The sequence below is a fragment of the Cajanus cajan genome, chromosome 6 (genome assembly GCF_000230855.2).
Source record: "Cajanus cajan strain Asha chromosome 6, NIPB_CcT2T_4, whole genome shotgun sequence".
Taxonomy (NCBI): Eukaryota; Viridiplantae; Streptophyta; class Magnoliopsida; order Fabales; family Fabaceae; genus Cajanus; species Cajanus cajan.
Window position 1 is genome coordinate 64,432,719 of NC_138522.1, and position 22,201 is coordinate 64,454,919.

General features: G+C 29.8%; 1 protein-coding gene and 1 pseudogene across 2 annotated transcripts; both read left to right on the plus strand.

Moving 5' to 3' along the window:
* The first annotated feature begins 8,063 nt into the window (after positions 1-8,063).
* Positions 8,064-10,537, plus strand: LOC109798056 (fatty-acid-binding protein 1-like; annotated as a pseudogene). Its single transcript, XR_014434432.1, has 4 exons — positions 8,064-8,429; positions 8,962-9,211; positions 9,721-9,812; positions 10,079-10,537. The product of XR_014434432.1 is annotated as a fatty-acid-binding protein 1-like (transcript).
* A 5,204-nt stretch (positions 10,538-15,741) lies between these two features.
* On the plus strand, positions 15,742-17,250 carry LOC109797695 (fatty-acid-binding protein 1). The gene is made up of 4 exons (XM_020357808.3): positions 15,742-16,044; positions 16,285-16,534; positions 16,716-16,807; positions 16,966-17,250. The coding sequence occupies exons 1-4, from the start codon at positions 15,858-15,860 to the stop codon at positions 17,097-17,099; spliced, it is 663 nt and encodes a 220-aa protein (XP_020213397.1). The 5' UTR covers positions 15,742-15,857; the 3' UTR covers positions 17,100-17,250.
* The last annotated feature ends 4,951 nt before the right edge of the window (positions 17,251-22,201 follow it).

Genomic DNA, 22,201 nt, shown 5'->3' on the forward strand with positions numbered 1-22,201 from the left:
GGGCCAGCAAACCACCCCCTCCGTCGTCGCCTACACTAAGAACGGCGACAGGCTCATCGGCCAAATCGCCAAGCACCAGGCCGTCGTCAACCCCGAGAACACCTTGTAGTAGTGATTTCACTCAGCAACTTTGGTAGCCGCCGCGAGCAACAAGAGGAAGAACCTCTCTACTCCAAAACCCCAAAACACCCTTCGCATTCGCTCTTCTCTTCGCCGACGCACTCCTTGTCTTCCTCATAATCTGCTTTGCGAAAAATGCAGCCTTTCGTCCATCCACAAGTGAGCATTTATGTATTCCATTTTCGCTTTGTGAAACCCTCTTCTTCTCTTTTAGATCTGAAAACTCCAAATCTGCTTTTTTTTTTCATTTGTTTTGATTTTCGATTTCTCGCCAATTTGGTTCAAGCTATTCGCGTGGCCAAGGAGGGGGAGGTGGCCAAGGATGGGCCACGCGCCGGGGATTGATGGGGCCTCTTTCGGGGCTTGGGCCTTGGAGCGATGGAGGAGGAAGAGGAGGAGAGGGAGGAGACAGAGGAGTGCGATTAGGAGAGGGTCCATGTGTGTTTTCTTGTATTGATGATATTGATTTCTGATTTCCAGGTATTTTTTGCTCTCAGCATGGCAGCTATGGGAATTTCTCAATCTGGTTCTTTGGTCCCTGATTCATCTAATTCAAAAAGTGATGCTGCTTCCATATTTGCTATTATTATTGATCGAAAATCACAAATAGACCCAAGTGATGAATCTGGATTGACACTAGAAGAAGTCAAGGGAGGAGAGATTGAATTTAACCATGTCATTTTCAAGTATCCTTCCAGACCTGAAGTTCAAATATTCAGAGATCTTTGTTTGACCATTGACCACGGCAAGGTAACTTTCTAATTTTCAAATCTTGTCTTTTTCATTAGTAGTTTGCAATTGGTGTGTATATTAAAAATTCTGAATTAGTACAAGTTATTTAGATAGCATATGAATTGTTGAGAGCATTATTTTATATATGCAGGGCTATGACACAGTAGTAGGGGAGAGAAGGATTCAACTATCTAGAGGATAGAAGCAAAGGGTGGCAATTGCAAGAGCTATGACCGTGTTATGGGAATGATGAAAAAATGGTTTTATATAATAAAAAAAGGATAAAGAGCCTGCTATCACAGAGATTAAAGCCTGCTAAAAAGTAGTTTTGATAAAAAAAAAAATTAATTCAATCACGTTCAACATTTTACATCGGGTGATAAAAGAACTGATGTAGTTTTGCTCACTTTCTACAACGGTTCAATAACCGATGTAGAATATCTTACACATTCTACGTCATCTGTAACTACATCGGTTTCAAAACCGATGTAGAATAGTTAAAAGAACCGATGTAAAATGTTGTTATTGTAGTAGTGGTAGTCTTAAACCCTAATCGGTAATGCGGGTGTAGGTATTGGGTACTCAAGGGATTGATATTCAATATCCGCACCTAGGCTCTTTCTCTAAGGGATTAGGTTTGAGTAAACTTATGGGTTGACTAAGCAATGTATGTAACAAGAGATTAAGGATTCATTAGTGTAACATTTGGTGAAATCTGACCCTCACAACCTCACAAAACCATTATACCATTTCTATCCTTTTCCACTCACAAACCAATATTTATTTATAGCTTTCATTCCAATAGTCACAACTTTGAATTCACATGACAAACTATGAAATTGAAATTATTCTTTAGTCACGAATAGTCAATAAATGCTTATTTTACCTTCTAATTCCTGTGGATACGATATTTTTACTACTTGAACGTGTGACACCCTTACTACCCCAACACATATATAATATAATTTAATTAAAGAGAATAAACTTTCAAAGGGTTCGTAAAAGGGTTCACATAAAACTTCAAAACTATTCTTTCTTCAATATAAGAAAATGACTGAAAAATAAAACTTGAAAGGTAAAATGTAAGAGTTTACAATTTTAAAATCATCTATTACAATACCAAATCCATATAAATCTTCTGTCCTAGAAATCCTCTGCCCCGATGTCACATTATCAGAGCATTCCCATAATTTAACTGTTGGCATTCTAGATGTCACTCGTAGCCGGATCTTCTTCACCTAAAATATCCACAGTTTATACGGTGAGAAAAGAAAATATCTATATGCAAAGTACATACAAACACATCACAATATAATCTCATCATAATTCATTATTTAATAAAATATATATAGATATATATATATGTATATATATATATATATATAAATATATATATCGATCATTCATCATCTTCACATCTCAATTCACATTTAACATATCTCATTTCACATACATATCTCAATCCATCATAATCCACACCAATTATACAATTTACAACATCATTTCCATATTCATAATTCATGTCAATCTTACAATTAACAATATCATTTCCACATCCATAACTCACACTAATCTTGCAATTAACACTATGTCAAGACCTTGCCACATCTGACACAAGTGATACAGGTTAATTGCCTCCCACACCAAACCAGGGTCACGCCCTCCCTGTAGCATCACTTACCCAGGGGTCGTGCCATCCCTAGTCATTAAGGAGTACGCTCGTCCCTGAAGCATCACCTACCCAGGGTTCGTATCATCCCTGATCATCCGGGAGTACGCTCGTCCCTGAAACATCAACTACCAGGGTTCGTATCATCCTTGATCCTTTAGTGTGAGGAACCACAATCAAATTACAATCCATACAGTCTCTTGCAATTAACCCTATGCCAGGGCTGCCATAGTCGACATAAGTGGTGTGTGTTAACTATCTTACTCATCCCACACCATGCTAGGGTCACGCCCTCCTTGTAGCACCACTTACCCAGGGGTCATGCCATCCCTAGTCACCGATGTGAGGCACCACAATCACAATCATAACAAAATCACATTCATACAACATCTCATCTCATAATTCAAATTCACATCACGTACACAATTTCACCTCACATACACAACAGATAAGCCCAACAAAATAAAGGTTTACATACCCCTCAAGTAATTCACATCAAGATCATTCATTCTTATCAATCAATACAATAATAACATTCATAAATTAATATTATAAACAATGGAATTATCAATTTCATATAACTTTAACATAAACAATAAAACCCCCAATTCTTTCAAAACCTAACTCACAAGCACTTTTCTACAGTTTCGTTCTCCCTCTCAGATCATCATTCTTACAAATAAATCATATACTCATAATCCTAAATTCATACAGAATCAAATAATGTGATGAGCCTAAATTATACTTGTTTTTATACAAGATTTAATGATCAAATTCTTCCATTCTTTGTATCATTGCATTTTAATTGTTCTCATTTTGGTTTCTTTTGTATATGCAGGTATTCAAGTAGAGAATTGAGGATAAAAAGGCCATTGGAGTGGAAACTCAAAGAATTAAGGAGCAGAGAAGGCTACCGCGCTGAGCGCGCCAGAACACGCGCCGAGCGGGCACAAAACAGAGAGAACTCTCAGCCTTTGGAGCTTCACGCTGAGCGCGCAAGTAAAACGCGCTGAGCGCGCTCGAGGCCGAGAGCAATTGGAGCATCAGGGAAAGCACCCGCGCTGAGCGCGCAACTTAACGCGCTGAGCGCGTAAAACCTAATCTATCTCCCCAAATGCGTATAAAAGGCAAATTTTGAGGGTTTTCTCCCTCATTCACTCAGGGGCGCCTCCAAGAGCTGTGGAAGGGATTCCCAGAGCTTGGGAACGGCCATGGTGGATCATTCCTTCGGTTCTTCCTTTCCTCTTCCATCTCTATTTTATTTTTCCCCTATTTGTTTTGAGAGGTTCTATCCTTTGTATTGGGGTTTTGATGTAACCAACAAACTTTATTGTAATCCTTTTGTGTTAATGATATATATATGTTTTGTTTCATTCTTTGTTGTGTATGATTCCATGCTTAATGCTTGCTTTGGCTTGATCACCCTTTGCATGATTTAAGGTTTCATTGAGTATTGGGAAATATCCTTGAAACTAGTTCTGAACATATGCCTAGTGGGAATTGTACCTAGGGATAGGGCTTGACCCATTAGTAGTCTTAAAACCCTAACCGGTAATGCGGGTGGAGGTATTGAGTACTCAAGGGATTGATATTCAATATTTTGCACCTAGGCTCTTTCTCTAAGGAATTAGGTCTGAGTAAATTTATGGTTGACTGAACAATGAATGTAACAAGAGACATAGGATTCACTAGTGTTTGTTTGGTGAAATCAAACCCCCACAACTTCAAGTGTCCATTTTACCATTTCTCACCCCATTTCATTTCTAATTCATTTATTTGTGTTTTAACAATTCCAGTAGTTTTGTTCTTAAATTCATATTCATATTTATTGGGATTGTTCTCAAGTCACAAGTAGCCAATGAATGCTTAGTTTACCTTCTAATCCCTGTGGATACGATATTTTTACTACTTGTACGGCCGGTACACTTGCCGTGTTTGAGTCCGTTGAGGGAAGTAACCTAATCTATAATTATAATAAAAAGTACTTCAACGGAAATCTCAACATAATGCCAATAATTTTTCAAACAGAAATAATTATAAAATTACTCATAATCCTAAGAGCTCTTCTTCTACCCAATTCCCTCATGTAACTCCACATATAAATAATCCCCTTTTCCTCTGTACCTGGATAAGCAGCAGTTGAAACTACAATAGGGATCTCTTGGTCTCCTCCTCTAAGTGCCCCATGGTCTTCAGAGAAGAAGAGGGGAAGAAGGAAGAACAGAAGAGAATAGGAAGAGAGAATGAGAGATGTGTGAAAATGAGAGGTGAGGGGCGCTATTTATAGGATTTCAGGCTCACCTACCGGAACGGCCCGTTCCAAAAGTGGAACGCCCGTTCTGGACCCTTCAAATCTACGCAAATTTTTGAACTGGAACGGCCCGTTCCAAAACCAGAACGGAACGTTCCCAATCCCAGCAGAACGGCCCGTTCTCCCTCCGGAACGGCCTGTTCTCCAAACCGGAACGGCCCGTTCTCCCTCTGGAACGGCCCGTTCTGCAAACCGAAACGGCCCGTTCTCCCTCCAGAACGGCCCGTTCCGCTTCTCAAATTTTGGGCCTTTAACTTATTCCAGAACGGCCCGTTTCACTTTTGAAACGGCCCGTTCTGGGCAACGAATTGGGCCTACGGCCCATTGAAAATTGGGCTGTTACAGAACGGCCGATATACTTGTCGTGTTTGAGACCGTTAACAAAACAAAAGTAATTTAAAGTGATAACAAAAGTGGTTTTAACGGAAATCTCAACAAGTTTTTGTTTACAATTATACTTGTGTTTGTACCATTGAAAATCATAACAATAAAGCCTCTATCAGATTCTTATGTAAAAGTGAGTTGAGTATGTCTTAACTCTTTTAGGAAAAAAAAATTAAAAAATAAAAGAAGAAAAAGTGATGCAATAAGAGAATAGAAGAAAAAAATAGAAAAGATTGTGAAACATTCATGTTTAGAAAAAGTAGATGAATAAAATAAGTCTTATAAGAATTTCAAGAATTCATTAATTTTCAATCAAATTTGATTTATAGAACATAGAGATTCATATATCAATCGAAACAAATCATAAAAGATATCGATTTCATGGTATTTCATGGTAGAAGAACATTGTTATCAAGATCCAAATTATGTAAGTAGAAAGAAATTAAGAATATAGTGAGAAAAGAAAAAGACTACCTTGTTTTCGTATGTTAACTCTCTTAATTTCTTTATTCTTCTTATGTTTGTATCATTGAAAATCACAATTGTAGAGTTTCTATTGGATTCTCATGTAAAGGTGGGTTGAGTAAAATATCTAGAAATAAAGAATTGTAAATAGAAGACAAAATTGCAATAAAATTACATGTTTATCACATCAAAAACCATAATTAAGTAGTGAGATTTTTATGTAAAAGTGGGTTGAATACAACATTAAGTAGTATAATTAAAATGCAAAATTGTAGTGAAATTACTACATAAGCAATTATGCTTATTGATGAAAATTAATATTTTGACATCTCATGATATGAAACAATGGAGGAGCGGTCTTGGCATATAGACAATAGAAGAGCGACTGTAAGAGAGGAGAGGTCGTGAGGGATGGTGGAGGCAACAGAGGAGTAGTCATTGTGGTTTTTGCTTCAAAAAAATGTTGTGACAGATGAAAATTTGGAGGATTTGAGGGATGGACATAAAGAGGATGGATAAGTGGTGAAGGACGACAAAGGTAATTATGTCAGATAATTTTAAATTGTAATTAATTATCGTAATTATAATTTGTAATTTAAACAATCATGTCACATAGTCATAATAAAATGTTATTACAATTTAGAATTAATAAAATAGTTTTAATTTTATATTTTATTAGAAGTTATTATTGATGATTAATTTGTAATTAAGAGATATTATTACAAATTAATTTAGCAAATGATGGAAAAAATTATTTTATTTATTGATAACTTGATATTTTGTTTTTTTATATATAATTTTTTAGCATTGCACATTTCTTTCTCAAAGAAAAAAAGAAGTTTAAAAGAATTTAAAAGAGAGAAAAAATGACAATAGATATTAGATAAAGACATAAAATAAAGTATGATTTATAATTAGAATGAATAAAAATAAGAGGTAACAATTTAAATATCAATTACAAGGAGTGAATGAAATATGAGAATGAATGAATACTACTAACAATTATAATAGAATGCAATGACATCCAAATTATTTTTATTTTGTTCAATTAAATTTATAACAAAAAATTATGAAGATTCTAAAATAAAATTTAAATAATTCTAAAATTATAGTTTCAAAAAGTAATTCTAAAACTATTCTAAACAAAAAAAAACATACAAATTAAAATAATGGAGGAAATTTGCAAAGATTAAGAAAAAGATTAGTTCCATGATTCTCCCAAAATTTGCAGTTCTGCTCCATGATTCTCTCAAAGTTCATGGTTTAATTCCATGTGGGATCCCATAGTGTGATGTTATCTCATCCATTAGGGTTTGTAGTGTTATCTCATCCATCAACAATCCACGATTCAAATCCATGAGAGATTTGTGTAGTGTTACCTCATCCATAAAGATCTCACATTGTTCCCTCATCCACCAAGAATCCTATACACAACACTACCTTATTCATATAGAAATATCTAGGAATAAATCATTTGTAAAACTGAAAGAGAAAAAAAATAATAGAATAGAAATATAGAAATAGATGATCTCTTATCCTTATCGAGCACAATTTTTGACATGAAGAGATTGACGTTGATGTCACATTTGGTCAAGGTGGAAGCAATGAAAAAAAGAATGATAAGGGTATCATATTGTGGAGGAGGTAGTCGTTGAGGAAGATGTGAAGCGTGGCAACAACAATGATAGGGTTATCAATCTATCCAAAAAGAAAAAGAAAAAAAACATAACAGATCGAAATGGATAACCCATTTTTCTCATTGAGCATGGAGATATTAATGTCGACGTCACGTTTGACCAAGGTTAAAGTGATGAAAAAAAAGAAGATAAAGACATATTAGAGAGGAGGTATTCATTAAGAAAGAGGTAGAATGTAACAACGACAATAATAAAACTGTCAATTTACTTGAAAGATGCAAAAGAGGTTAAATTTTCTAAATTGAATTTGTAGTTAAGTTTTTGAAAATAAATGTGTAATTAGATTTACATAAATAGAAATATATTAAAAAAAGGAGTGATCATAAAATGACATCAATATTTTTACAATAATAATAATATTTAAATTTTATTTTAAAATGAGTGTGATCATATATACTTCAACTTTTATAGAAAAATAGATAAATAAATTTTCATCTTCTCGATGGAGTTCATTAAAATGTTTTATCCTGTTAACGTTTTCATAGTTGGTCGAAGATGCATAGAGATAAAGGAGGTAAACACTTTAAAAACTCAAAATCAAATAAGAAATTTCAGCACCTAATAGAATTTGCCATGCTGGATTCTTTTTTCCTTTAATTTTATAGCATTCTCAGTAACAAAAATAAGAAAATTGCCGACAAGACAACCGCACAAAAAGGGAAATAACATCATGATCGGTGATACTTGTTCTAGAAATTTAAATGATAACGTAAGCGGTCTTCATGCATTTTACTTTATTCTGTTTTGTCTGTGTGGGGAGTTTGTGCACTTCATTTCCTCGTTTTGTTTCCCAACCGCTTCAATTTCCTTATCTCTTCACTGCATCCATTACCTTCTCCAACAACTCCTTTCTCTAGAATGCGATGAGTTCCATCGTGTCTTCTCAGCAATCAAGGGCTTTCTGGGGTTCATTCAGTTTGGAGGACAATGGTGTTCACGTGCTTGAGCGAAAGACTGATAAAAGTCTTAGGCCCTTCTCTCAAGCTCTGTGGAGTTGGCTTGCCCGATAAAAGTCTTCTTGAATTCAACAACATTGATGTTTACGCATTTGGTATGACAAAAATAAAATCAATCCTTTTCCAATTTAGCATTGTACTTTCCGATCTTATGTCTCTAACACCTTTTCCTTGTATTCTTTTTAAAATTGTTTTTACTTTTGTTTTACCGACCGGAGATAACTCATAATAAAAAAAATCTAGGTAGATTCCCTTTTATTATATTAAGTATCACGTAACAGTCATTACAAGAAAGAAATTTTACATATAATAATATATATAAAAAGTGTCGGGTCTAATATATGTCTATTTGATATATAGTCACACACAATTTTAGTATTAATTTTAAATGAGATTTAACAATATATTTTGTGTGTCACTATAGTTTATACCTACACTTTTTAATAATATATTAACATATATCGTAGTTATTGTACGTGAATAAAAGTAATTTTGTTATAGTGAGTTTGGTTTTATTATAACTTTTTTTTTCTGTAATTAGTTGATTTGCTAATTTGTTATGACTTCTATCTTGGTTGGACGAAAGTAAAAGGGAATTGTTAGTCTGAAATGTGTCATTTGTGATAGGTGTTTATGCTGCTGATGAGGACATAAAGAAATATCTTTCAGAGAAATATGGGATGTTTTCTACGTTGGAGTTGCAGGGCAATAAAGAGTTTATTGATGATCTTATAGAAAGTGATATACTCATGGCGATTAGACATCAAATTATCCATAATGGATTGAGTATTCGTTTCTTGCGTAGTGCATTTGAAGAGTCTGTGGGAAGCAGACTGCACAAGTTTGGGAGATCAGACAATAAAAAATTGCTTCAAAGGTGAATAGTTCCTTGAACTGACTGTCATTTTCTTATGTTAAGACTTAGTTATTGCATCATTATATTTACTTGTTTAGAATTGATGGGAGAATTTCAGACTTGGGATTAAATCCTCACTTTCATACAAGGAAAAATGTTTGTTAAATAATAAGTATACACGCATATATAATATTTCAAAACTCCCTTTTTAGCACCGCTAAGATCAAAAGAAGGAAAAAAAAATTAATAAAGAGAAAGGTCACCTTCGGTATGCAAAGAGAGAGAAAGGAATACGGATAAACTTTGGCTTGATACTTCTCCTGCTTTATTTCCATCAATTTCTATCAAATCAAACATTGTGCAAGTCGAAGCCATCTCACATGTTTTAAACCTAAAAAGTATTTTATAATAGTTGTTGATATATTAGCTATGATAATTTGTAAATATATATATATAACTTTTTTTTCATGTAAGAGGATAAGAATTTTCTGTTGCACATTATAATTTTACTTTACTGATATATGATACAGGTTCACTTCACAATTTAAAGATGGATATAAAATACCTTTTGGATCAGTAATTCATCTCTTAAGAGAGAAGGGCAATTTTCTTGGCACATTGAGTAAGTTATATTTCTCATGTCTGCATTTCCAGCTCAAGATTCATAATTATAATAGTTCAAAATATTTTTTCAGCATCATGTGTGTTTAGCATAAGAAAAAATCAGATCTTAATAATAATTCAGAAATTTAGTTTAGAACTCGTAAATATGTTTCTTCTCTTTACTTCTTTCTTCATTTTCTTCATTTTGAACTAAGTCTAACTTAAGGAGTGTCCCTAGCTTTAGTCCAAACTGGTTACATGAAGTTTATATCATTTTTTTTGTAGTTGCCGGACATGAAGTGGGAAGCATCAAGAGCAAACTCCTATGTAAGTCAATTCTAGATTTATATGTTGGGGAGGAAGCATATGATGAACAAGCCAAAGAAGAAATTGAGAACAACGTGGCTACATACCTGTAGTTGTAGAGGGTTAAACTATGAATCTTCTCTAAGAAGATTAAACTATGAATCTTCTCTAAGACATTGATTCTATATATACCCTTGTCTCGTTAAGTTCGCTTTAAACTTCTTGATACATATCTTGAACTTCAAGATTGCTATATATATTTAATTATATTTCTAATAACTATCTTTGACATTTGTTTAAAGTATCTACTATTAGTTGTGATTCATTCATTTTTTTTTTAACTTTTCACACATAAAAAAAAATAACATTTAGGATCCGAAGTCAAGAAGACTTAAATCTACAGAAGAGGCAAATGTGCCATATATGATATCCTAGTCGGATTATACTGAAACTCGTAGATCTTAGTTTGAATTAGTTTCAGGAACTTCTAATCTCACTTGTAGAAGAGGAAAATTTCTCAACTCTTACTAATTAAATAAAGGATGAAATAGCTCAGGTATGTTATTTTGAGTAGGCAGATTCCATTTGAGATTAAGAGATAATATATATATATATATATATATATATATATATATATATATATATATATATATATATATATATTATGCTTTTAAGTTGGTTGGTAACATCTAGATTTGTTTCGTTTGTGAAAATGGAAATTCGAACGTAGATTTGTTTCGCTTGAGAAAATGGAAATTCGACCCTCACTTGGAGTATATAATGTTCATAACTAAAATTAAATTTCAATTTTGAAGTTAATTATTTTTTAAGACAATTTATTTGAAAGATTTTATGTGACTCGATAGATTTACATAAGAATTTTGCTTCGTTTATGACTCCACTATTTGCTTAATCCAATCATATAATTTAAATATAGTTGACTTGTCATCTTTAAGCTATTTATTATTTGATTAGGTGTTATATTAGTACTCTTTAATCTCAATTAAAATAAGTTCTATAACACATATGATTGATATATGGAACTTCTTTTAGCTCATTTAAAATTTCTATGCCCTTTAAGTTTTATCTACTAGGTTTTTACTCATTTCTCCTAACAAATTTACTAGAGTTCTCTAACTATGGATCAAGTCATCATCAAAGCTTAAGTATCTAGTAATTATCCAAAATATATAGGGATATGTGTTTAGTGAAACTTTGATATTCCTACAAGTAACAATGCACGAATTTGGCTACAAAATGTGATAGTGAGATTGAAATTTTCATTTTAGATTACAATCCCAACTAGATAACAACTTTTTACCAAGTAAAATACACATCAATATAGAAATGTGTTTCCAATTGCAATTTTGATTAAAACATAACAACATATGTACATCAAAATATCATAACGGATCTTTTTCTCAATTGGGGTCATGCTTACATTTACTACTCTATCTCTATGACTGCACACCGCGTATTTTTTTCATTTTGCGACGAAGATTCAAAGAAAATCTTGTGCAAAGGGATTAACTGTGTACCCCAATAAACACATAATCATATCCGTCCAACGTTTATGGTAACTGTGATCTTGCTGTTTGTCATTTAGATAACAAAGAAGTGAAGACTTTACCCCAAAAAATAATCAAGATTAACATCATACTCAAATGTCAATCATATTTACTACATAAGATGTAACCAACTTCCTATTCCGTAGCCAGCCCCAATTTTGTTTCCTTCCTCTAGGAAGTATTTCATAATCCCTGTTTCCCTGGCTCATCATGTAAGATGTAGTTTATTTCATCTATTTCAATTTTTTCGTCACCCTTACGAGCAGATTTGGACTCTAGAGAAACATGCAAAAATGTCTTGATCCAAGGAAAATGCTCGATAAATCGCCTACGCGTCTTTTATCTATTGTGTTGATTAGATCTGGTAATAGTCAGTGAAGAAATGTGATCCTTAAAAGAGTTACAATTAATGAGTACCATTGTACCAAGTCAATTTAAGTGTATTTACACGCAAACTAACCCGGGGCAAAAACTACATTTAATGACAAACGTTTTATGTTTTGGTTTGTCATCACTACTTTTTTTTTGTTTGGTGTTTAACAAATGTCAAATTCTGACATTCTTTAAATGAGCTATTTGGTCGCTTTAAATCCATTTCGAATTATCACTAAACTTGTTCTAAGCTAACATCTCACTAAAAGTTACTATTAAGTTTCTTATGAGCTAGTACCTCGCTCAAAGCTATCATTAAATTAGCTTTGAGCTACTACACAAGCTTGCTCAAAGCAAGTCACATAAGTGCTCTGAGCGAATACATCTAACCTAAAAACTTATTAAAAATATAATAAAAATAGAGTCTTTAGAAGGTCTTTAAATCAATCAATTAATACTTTTTCAAGCATAATTTTAAAGATATTAGATAGAGTTATTATGAGAGTGTTCTTTTAATCACTGGTCAATCAAATATCTCTCTTTTCTTATGTAATCCTTATTCATAAGTGGCTAAGTTCTCTACTATTAATTTAATTGTTGTACTCATGTAATATTTTCTATTCTCATTCAATACATTTTTATTTTATTTTATACTTAATGCTTATTTAGGTCAACGTATAATTTTATAATTTTAACTAAGGTTGAAAAATCTTTTTAGAATTATGATTTCTCGCCTAAGAAGTTAAATAAAGTTTAAATATATTTGAGGACTAGAATTAAATTAAACAATTATAACTCAAGTTCATGTGAATTCGATAACTTAGACTTTTATCCAATTTACTACCTAAGAATACTTGCCAAATGAGTATTTGATACAAATTTGTAGTTTGGCTTCCAACAGAAACACCACAAGAAGAAATACTTGAAATCATGTAACCCAAAGATAATGTTCTAGAGAAACATTCAAGCTAACTAGTTTGCTTAAAGTTGACATTATATTTTAGCACAATTAACTTAGGGGTAATTGTTCTGGAGAAGCCTTCAAGTCGACCAATTCTTTTAAAGTTAACATTCTTGTTTAGTACAACATAGAGTCAAGGGTTACTATAATTGAATACCTCAGATACAATATCATGCAAAGATTAACCTACTCACATAAGGTCAACTTAATCATGTTTATGCTAACTTCATCACTATAATTGACTAATGAATGAATACCTCAGATACAATCATGCAAAGATTAACCTACTCACATAAGGTCAACTTAATCATGTTTATGCTAACTTAGTTACACCTAAGCTGATTTAGTCATTCCTAAAATGACTTTGACATACTTTAGCTGACTTAATCACATTTACACTAAGTAAATCACATGTGACATCGTGTGTCGTGTAACAAACTTCCTACATAGAATAACAGACTTTCTCTCCCTTACCACTTTATCTAGTAATAAATAGGAACTCGTGTCATAGGTATAGTTATAATTTAATTTATTTTTCTCTGTTAAAGGAGTGATTCACGACCCCCTTCATATTCTTCATTTGGATAGTCACTACAACATAAATAATTTTTAGTAACATTTAAAAAATATTACTTAATTATGTATAAATGTTGCTAATTTGATTTAGCAACATATTATCAAATGTTGTATATAGTCCATGTTGCTAAAGACTTTTAATAACATTTTTATATAATTAGGTAACATTTTTCAAATGTTAGCAAAGTAGTATTTTTGTAACATTTTAATGATGTTGCTAATATTTTATTAATTTATAAAATAATAATTAATTTTAATTTAGATATATTACTATCAATTATTATATTTTTATGTCTCTTAAACTCCTAGGAATTCTTAGCTATTTTTTAGGGGAAGACATTTTTAATTAATTACCACTAATTATATATAAAATAACAAATTTCATTTATCTTAGGTATAACTATATGATTATATATACTCTTTATGAGTCATTAATCTATTCGATGTGTGACTTTAATTATGGATAATAATTAGAGATAAGAGAAATTTTTTTTTTTTACTTGATGTGGGACTTTGATTTTAGAAGCAATTATAGTAACATTTTTCAAAAAAAATATTGCAAAATAACCTATGTGAAATTTTTTTACTCAATATGGGACTTTGATTTTGAAAATAATTAGAAAAAATAATATTAAAATAAAGATGTTAATCTATCTATAATGACATTTTTTAAAAAAGTGTTGCAAAATAACCTATTTATTTAATATTTAGTAACATTTTAACAAATGTAAACAAGAAAATGTTGCTAAAGAATTAAAATCTAGTAGTGAGTTAGTGATTAAAAAATATATAACTAGCTGAATTTAATTTATAAGTAAACTAATTAAATATTCTTAAGAATTCTTTTCTATACGTCTATATAGCTTTTATATTAAGTTATGCAAATAGTTGAGAATAACTCATATAATTAACAATACCACTTCCGTATTTAACTTATTGTAAAGTATGAGTAATTTAAGAGATGATGAAGGGTTTTCAATTTTAGTACCACACCAATTGTCTTCACAAGCAAACAAATTATAATTACGGGTAAATATTAGCTTCAGTAGTCCAATATTTTCTTATAAGGAGTACAGTTTAGTCACATTGTAGCTAGATTTCAAGCTCCAATATTTTTCATTCATAGTTTTTTTCATCTATACTAAAATGAGAGTGACTATTTCAACTATACACTTGTTTTGTTTCTAATCTTTTTATACTTTGTTTGGATTTTGAAAAAAAAAATTTAATAAAAAAGTAGAATAAAAAAAGAAAAAATAATAATAAAATTTTAAAGTCTTTGAATTAAGGAAAAAAATATAAGAGAGAGTAACGTTTGATTTCGTTAGATTCAGGATTCACAGGAAGCGGTGCATGGTGGATGAGGAGGTTGGATTTGAGGTGGAGAAAACTTGTCGTGATCGTTTCCTAGAGAAGGTCCATGCTAGAGAGAGAGAAACATTTGATTTCATTCGGTTCAAGCACCGGATAGTCGCGGTCGGTGAACTTCACCGACAAGTCATTTATCTCTAAAAACCTTGAAAAAGTTTGTACTCATCCTCTCAATTTACTGGAAGTCTAAAATACAAACAAACAAAAAATTAAAGATTATAAATAATAATAAAAAATTGATAGACAAAAATAAAAAATAAAATAAAATAAGAGATAATTAAAAACATAAATAATCATAATTTTAATTTCATAATTTAACAACAAAATCAATAATTAATCTCAACCGTCCATTTATTTTTATAAAAATATTACGGTGACACCTTGTCCACCCAAAGACAACTTGATTCTAAATTCTAACATAACAAAATAGAGGTTAACTTGTGTACCACTTATACCATCATAGGTTTCCCGTAGAAATTACCTATTAATATGTTCGGATCGGTCCAATCATTGTTTCCTGTTTTCTTAGTTAGTAGGGAGATGCATGGAGATGAAGGGAACAAGTACACACTACTTTGAAATTAATGTGACAAACTAAAAATCAAATAAGAAATTTCAGCACCTAATAAAATTTGTCATGTAGAATTCTTTTTCTTTTAATTTTATTGTATTTTCAGTAATAAAATCAAGTAGATTAGCTGCCGACAAGACAACCGCACAAGAAGAAAAATAACATCATGTCGGTGACACTTGTTCTAGAAATTTAAATGATAACGTAAGCAGCCTTACTTTATAGTGCCTAGTGCATGCATTTTACTTTAATCTGTTTTGTCTGTGTTTGGAGTTCCTGCAATTCACTCTCTCATTTTCTCCAACTTCACCGCTTCAATTCCCTTGCTCCTTCACCGCGATGAGTTCTGTTATCTCTTCTCGCCTATCGTTGCTTCTCAATTTGGAGGACAATGGTATTTACGTGTATGAGAGACGAACCGGAGTGCCCTTCCCTTCTGCTCTAGGCCCTTCTCTTAAACTCTGTGGAGTTGGTTTGCGCCAAAAAAGCCTTATTCCATTCATAAGCTTTGATGTTTATGCATTTGGTATGAAAAAAAAAAAACTTATTTCAATTTAGCATGTACATTCCGATCTAATGTCTTTAATGACTTTGTTTGTAATAATTTTTGTGTAATTAATTCATTTGCAAATTTGTCATAACTTTTATCTTGGTTGGACGAAAGGAAAAGGGAGTTGTTAGTTTGAATTTGGAAATATATATCACATAGTGATCAGGGGACAAACCGAACTTTTATAATATTTAGAAAATGTGTTATTTGTGGCAGGTGTTTATGCTGCTGATTTGGATATAAAGAAATATCTTTCTGAGAAATATAGAAAGTTTTCTGCTTCCAAGTTGCAGGGCAAGAAGGAGTTTACTGATGATCTTATGGAAAGTGATATATTCATGGCAGTTAGACTTCAAATTGTCCGCAGGGATTTGAGCATTCGTTTCTTGCGTAGTGTATTTGAAGAGTCCGTGGGAAGCACACTACACAAGTCTGGGGAATCGGACTATAAAGAATTGCTTCAAAGGTGAATACTTCCTTCAACTTGTATTGTCATTTTCTTATTTTAAGGCTTTAGTTATTACATCATTATATTTATTAATGTAGAACTTGTGGGAGCATTGCAGATTTGGGACTGAATCCTCACTTTCACACACACAAAAATGTTTATCAAATAATAAGTAATTCACTAACATGATGTGATACAGGTTCACTTCACAGTTTAAAGATGAATACAAAATACCTCATGGATCTGTAATTCATCTTTTAAGAGAGAAGGGTCATGTTCTACGTATGTTGAGTAAGTCATCTTTATAGTGATTCAGAAGATTCAGTTGAGAATTCTAGAATATGTTTCTTCTCCCTACTTCTTTCTTCTTTTAGGACTGAGTCTAACTTTATACACTGTAGTTCAAACTGACAAAATGAAGTTGATGCAATTTATCCTGTTTCTTGTAGTTAATGGACAAGAAGTGGGAAGCATACAGAGTAAACTCTTATGTAAGTCAATTCTAGCTTTATATGTTGGGGAGGAAGTATTTGATGAACCAGCCAAAGAGGAAATTGAGAACAATGTGGCTACTTACCTCTAGATGTTAAACATTAAACTAAAAATCTTGTCTAAGACAACGATTCTATATCATTGTCTCGTTATTTTTAATCTAGACTTGTTGATGCATACTTTGAACTTCAACATTGCAATATGTAATTCTGTTATATTTATAATAATTGTATCGATTATAAGTTCTGTCTATTAAATTTTCTATTCCGGTTATATTGAAAACTCCAACATCTTAGTTTGAATTAATTTCAAGAACTTCTAATCTCTTGTAGAAGGAGAATTTTTCTGAACACATACTAATTATATAATGCATGAAATAGTTAGGATATATTATTTTAAGTACCCAAATTCCATTTGAAGTTATGTTTATCTAACATATCTAATTGAAAAGTAGAATAAATAATATATATATATATATATATATATATATATATATATAATATCACTTCTTGATTTTAACTTGATGCAAACATTAAGATATTATTTCCATTTATACTAGTGATTCTTCCTAAATTAATGATTAAGATTTTATTGACACAACTTTAATCTAATGGTTACAAATAAATTTCTAGAATATTCTTCAAAAATCAAAATCTATTCATATATTCTAGACAATTCTATATGTTATTCTAGAACTATTTTTTAAAGGGATGTTTTTAAAATACGTTTCTAAAATTTACTGTAACATGTTTCTAGAAATTAGGATTTTTAGAATACGTTTCTAAAATTTACTGTAACATGTTTCTAGAAATTAGGTTTTTATTTAGAAAATCAAGTTTATATTTAAGCAATTATATATTTTATAAGTGGATTTCCAAGACCCATATTTGTTTAGTTTGTAAAAATGGAGATCGAAATTTGATCAGGACGATGGGGCTATATCGTCCCTAATTAAAACTAATCTTCGGTTTGAAAAAAAAAGTATTTTTCTAGAAAAAAAAATTGTTAAATTTATGTATCGGTTATTTTATCTGATCATAAGTAATTCAAAAGCATAAAATATATATATATATATATATATATATATATATTGAATGTGATTTTAAATTGATATTTAAATATTTATTAAGTGGGTTGACAATAACTATATTTATTAAGACAGTTTATTATATTATCCGTAATTAAAATTTATCTCCTGTTTTAAGTTAATTATTTGATTAAGACAATTTATTTAAAAAAAATCTTACGTGACTCTACAAGAGTCTTACGTTTCGTTTACAATTCTACGATTTAATTAATTTAATGATATAGTTTAAATAGTGGATAGTAGAGATTGGTCTTGACCCGAATAAGCATAAAGCTGTCACACAATCGTGAGGAAACTTTGTGTTCAAGATCTGAATCTGTTCGCATGGACTACATAAAGACTTTGTTGTTGAATCTAGTTGTCATAGTTTAATTTGGCTTCGGAATCAAATGCTACAATGGGCTATATTTGAAAACATAAATCATCACTATTTGACAATTTTTCTTAAGTAATATTTATTTATTTATATTAAGTAAAATATTATTATATATTAAGTTTAAGATATCATAATTCTTTTTATAAAATATTATTATAGATAGAGTAAAATATTTTATCTTAATAATAATGTTATTATTCTTAAAATTAAATTTTATATCAGATAAAAAAATACATAAAAAGATATTTTTTCAATTTCTAATTATTTTTTAAATTAAAATCTTACATCAAGTAAATAAATAATATAATATATATATATATATATATATATATATATATATAATCAAACTTAGAATAAGTGAATTTTGATATATAATCTAGATTTAATAATTATTAACTTAAGATGTCTTTAATCTTAAAGAATTTGTACAAAGAATCATAAAATATAAGTTATATAAGTTATATTAAAAATAATCATTTTTTAAAATTTATAAAATCTTAACAATATTATTAAAATGTTACAAAATATCATTTTAATAGCATTATTGATATTAATATGTAATTATTAAAATTTTTAATAAAATAGACTTTTATTTTATATATAATAAAATGTTACAAAAAGTATATTAATAATATTTAATCATAATTTAACAATAAAGACAAATTTTGTTGGAGTGTGTAACATCCTAAATTTTATACTTTGTATTTATGAAAATTATTTTTTTATAGTTATTAAATAATAAAAAGAGCTTTTTTAGGATATTTTAGAAATTTTAATAAATATTATTATGTATGAGATTATTAAAGAGATTTTATAACTAAATAATAAAATAATTTTCTGGGCTCAGAACGGTCGTTTCCAAAAGTGGAACGAACCGTTCCAAATTTCTGTAAAAGTTTGTGTTTGTTGGCCCGGAACGGACCGTTTCAAAAGTGGAACAGGTTGTTCTAAATTTGTAAAAAGGCCTGTGTGGGTTTTGGAAAAACGGGTAGTTCTGAGATTTTAAAAATGTCTAAAAAGTTAAGTTGGAAACGACCGTTTTACTTATGGTCAATGTGCGTAAAAATGAAACCCAAAATGGGCCGTTCTAATTTTAGAACGTTAAAAACGGGTCGTTCTGATTTTAGAACGTGTCTTTCCAGTTGAAAAATTTGCCTATATTTGAAGGTTCCGGAACGGGCTGTTCCGAATTCAGTATAGAACGTTCCGGGAACGCCAGAATGCATATAAACAGGAGGCAGGGGGTGAAGAAAAAATTATAACTGAGAGAGAAGGTGAAAATCTTAGAGAGAGAGAGAGAAAGAGAGGGAAAGAAAGAGGGAATCTAGAGGGGAAGGTTCTGCTCAAGTTTTAGTTCCCGCTTATTCAGGTAAGGGAGAGGAGAACCTTATCTCTTTAAAATTTTATATACTATTATGTATATTTATTTATGTTATTTTTTATGTATATTTATTTGGTGGGATGTCCCTAACTTCATTTATTTATTTAACTTATAATTATTTTTATCCATAATAATTATTAAGGTGTTCATATTTTATATTGTTTAATTACTTTATAATGATTGTCATTTTTATTTATATCATTGGTACTCTTAATATATTCTTTTTATGTAAATATGTTTATTGTAAATATATTTATAATCAACTATGATATAGTTGTGATATCTTGGACTTGTCTTGTTATTTTTTCACGTATTTATGAAGATATAAATATTGTTCTGTGGCCATAGAAGATAAAGTTTGAATTATTTGTAGCTGGAGGTTTGTCCTTGGGGATTTAAATGAGTAAAAAATAAGGTGAAATATCTTATTGTTGGTTGATATTATGGTGATGCTCATTTATCCTAACTAGTCACTACAATTATAATTCAAATTTTATTGTATCATGAAAATCTAATATATGATTTATATATATATATATATATATATATATATGTTTAATATTGATTATAAATAATTATGTTTATTCTTTTAAATTATTGTATTTATTGGATATTGTTCTTACTCCTCTCTTTTCTTTGTTTTTAAAATTAAATATATTATAAAATAGATGGATCTACTTGGGATTCCAAATCATTTTGTAGTTGTTATAGTTGTTGTCTTCCTTGGAAGGAATTGAAATGTGGAGGCTATTTAACGAATCTATTATAATTTTATTTGTTATTGAAAATTTATTCTCATGACTATCAATATAAATATTGTAATAAAAGTGAAAGAAAGAAATATTGTGTAAAATAATACGTTATTGTAAATATTTTAGAACGATATATCATGTATTAAATTTATAAAATATTCTTTATCTTTATCTTTTTCTTTATAAAAAAATATTATTAATAATATAATTACAAAAAATATTATATAAGAAAATATATAATTATTATTATATAAATTGGGCATATACATTAAGACGTTACAGAGTGCATGTCATTTGTAAAGATATGGTAATGAGAGTTTTTTCATCACGACATGGTTTTTTGTAAGCAATCCTCAAAGGTTATTGCCCATCAATGTAACTCAAAGATAGATAGTGATCTGGAAATATAGCTAACTGGATTTTATAAGCTAACCAATTAAATGTAATGTAAGGATGAATTATGCTGGGCACTATTTTGTTAGAAGAGAAATTTTTTCATACTTAAAAATTGTGATTCTTAAAAATTGTTATTAATTTATAAATTATGATTCATGAAAATAGTTAAAAACAAATTTGATTATTCATAAAGATTTATGAGAATATTTATATAAAATTTTTAAGAATCAAAGATTTTCATGTTTAGTCACTATTATATACCTAGTTAGGTATATAAATATTTTTTTAAAAATGTCCTTTATTAAAATAATTTTATTAGATATATTTATTTTTTCAAATCTTATTACAAATATGATATTAAACCTTTTTTATGATCTAATTACTTTTTTTATATAAAAAAAAACCTAATTACATATATAAACAATTCTTTTAAATAATGATATTTGCATTTGATAAAACTCAAACTATTTTTAAAAAGTTAAAAATTTATAGTTAAAATTATTTAAATACAAAATTTTAAAAAAAATAAACAAAGAAAAATATGACCTTATATCTAAGAAAAATAAAAATATATTTCATTTCATTCGAGATTAAAAGATAAAAAATTGTTAATAAATATCATTAAATTGTAAATATAAAACAAATTGTTATAATATTATTAAAATTAAGAAGGTCAAAAAATAATGAAATAGAAGAAAGTGCAAAAATGTGTTAGGGATATTCTATAACAGGTGTTTTGAACATTTTATGTCAGTTCAAGACCCGATATAGATCTTAACAACATAAAATGTTTGCACATTTTATAACAGGTCAACATGTGACATAAAAAGTTTACAACTTTCTATGTCAGTGGTCAACACTCGTCATAGTAGGGGTACAAAATATAGTGATTTGATACATTAATTAACACCTACATTCTATGATGGATGTACATTATGCGTATAGAATGTGCACATTTTATTATAGGTGTGACATTACCTGTATAGAATGTCACACTCATCAAAAAAATGTGATTTTTTTTAATATCCTGTTTGTTTTATGAATTTTTCAAAACTTACATAACAAAAATACATTTTATTACATTCCAAACAATTTTAATCAGCATATTATTGTTTAGTACAATACTAACCTATATAGTATATAATATCTATCATTTAAATTGAAATAATGTATAAATTAAACTTCATAGCTATCAAAGATA

Coding starts and splice junctions, on each gene's coding strand:
- LOC109797695 (XM_020357808.3), top strand. CDS start 15,858: ATGAGTTCTGTTATCTCTTCTCGCCTATCGTTGCTTCTCAATTTGGAG. Junction 16,535..16,715: donor TATAAAGAATTGCTTCAAAG/GTGAATACTTCC, acceptor GATGTGATACAG/GTTCACTTCACAGTTTAAAG. Junction 16,808..16,965: donor TCATGTTCTACGTATGTTGA/GTAAGTCATCTT, acceptor TGTTTCTTGTAG/TTAATGGACAAGAAGTGGGA.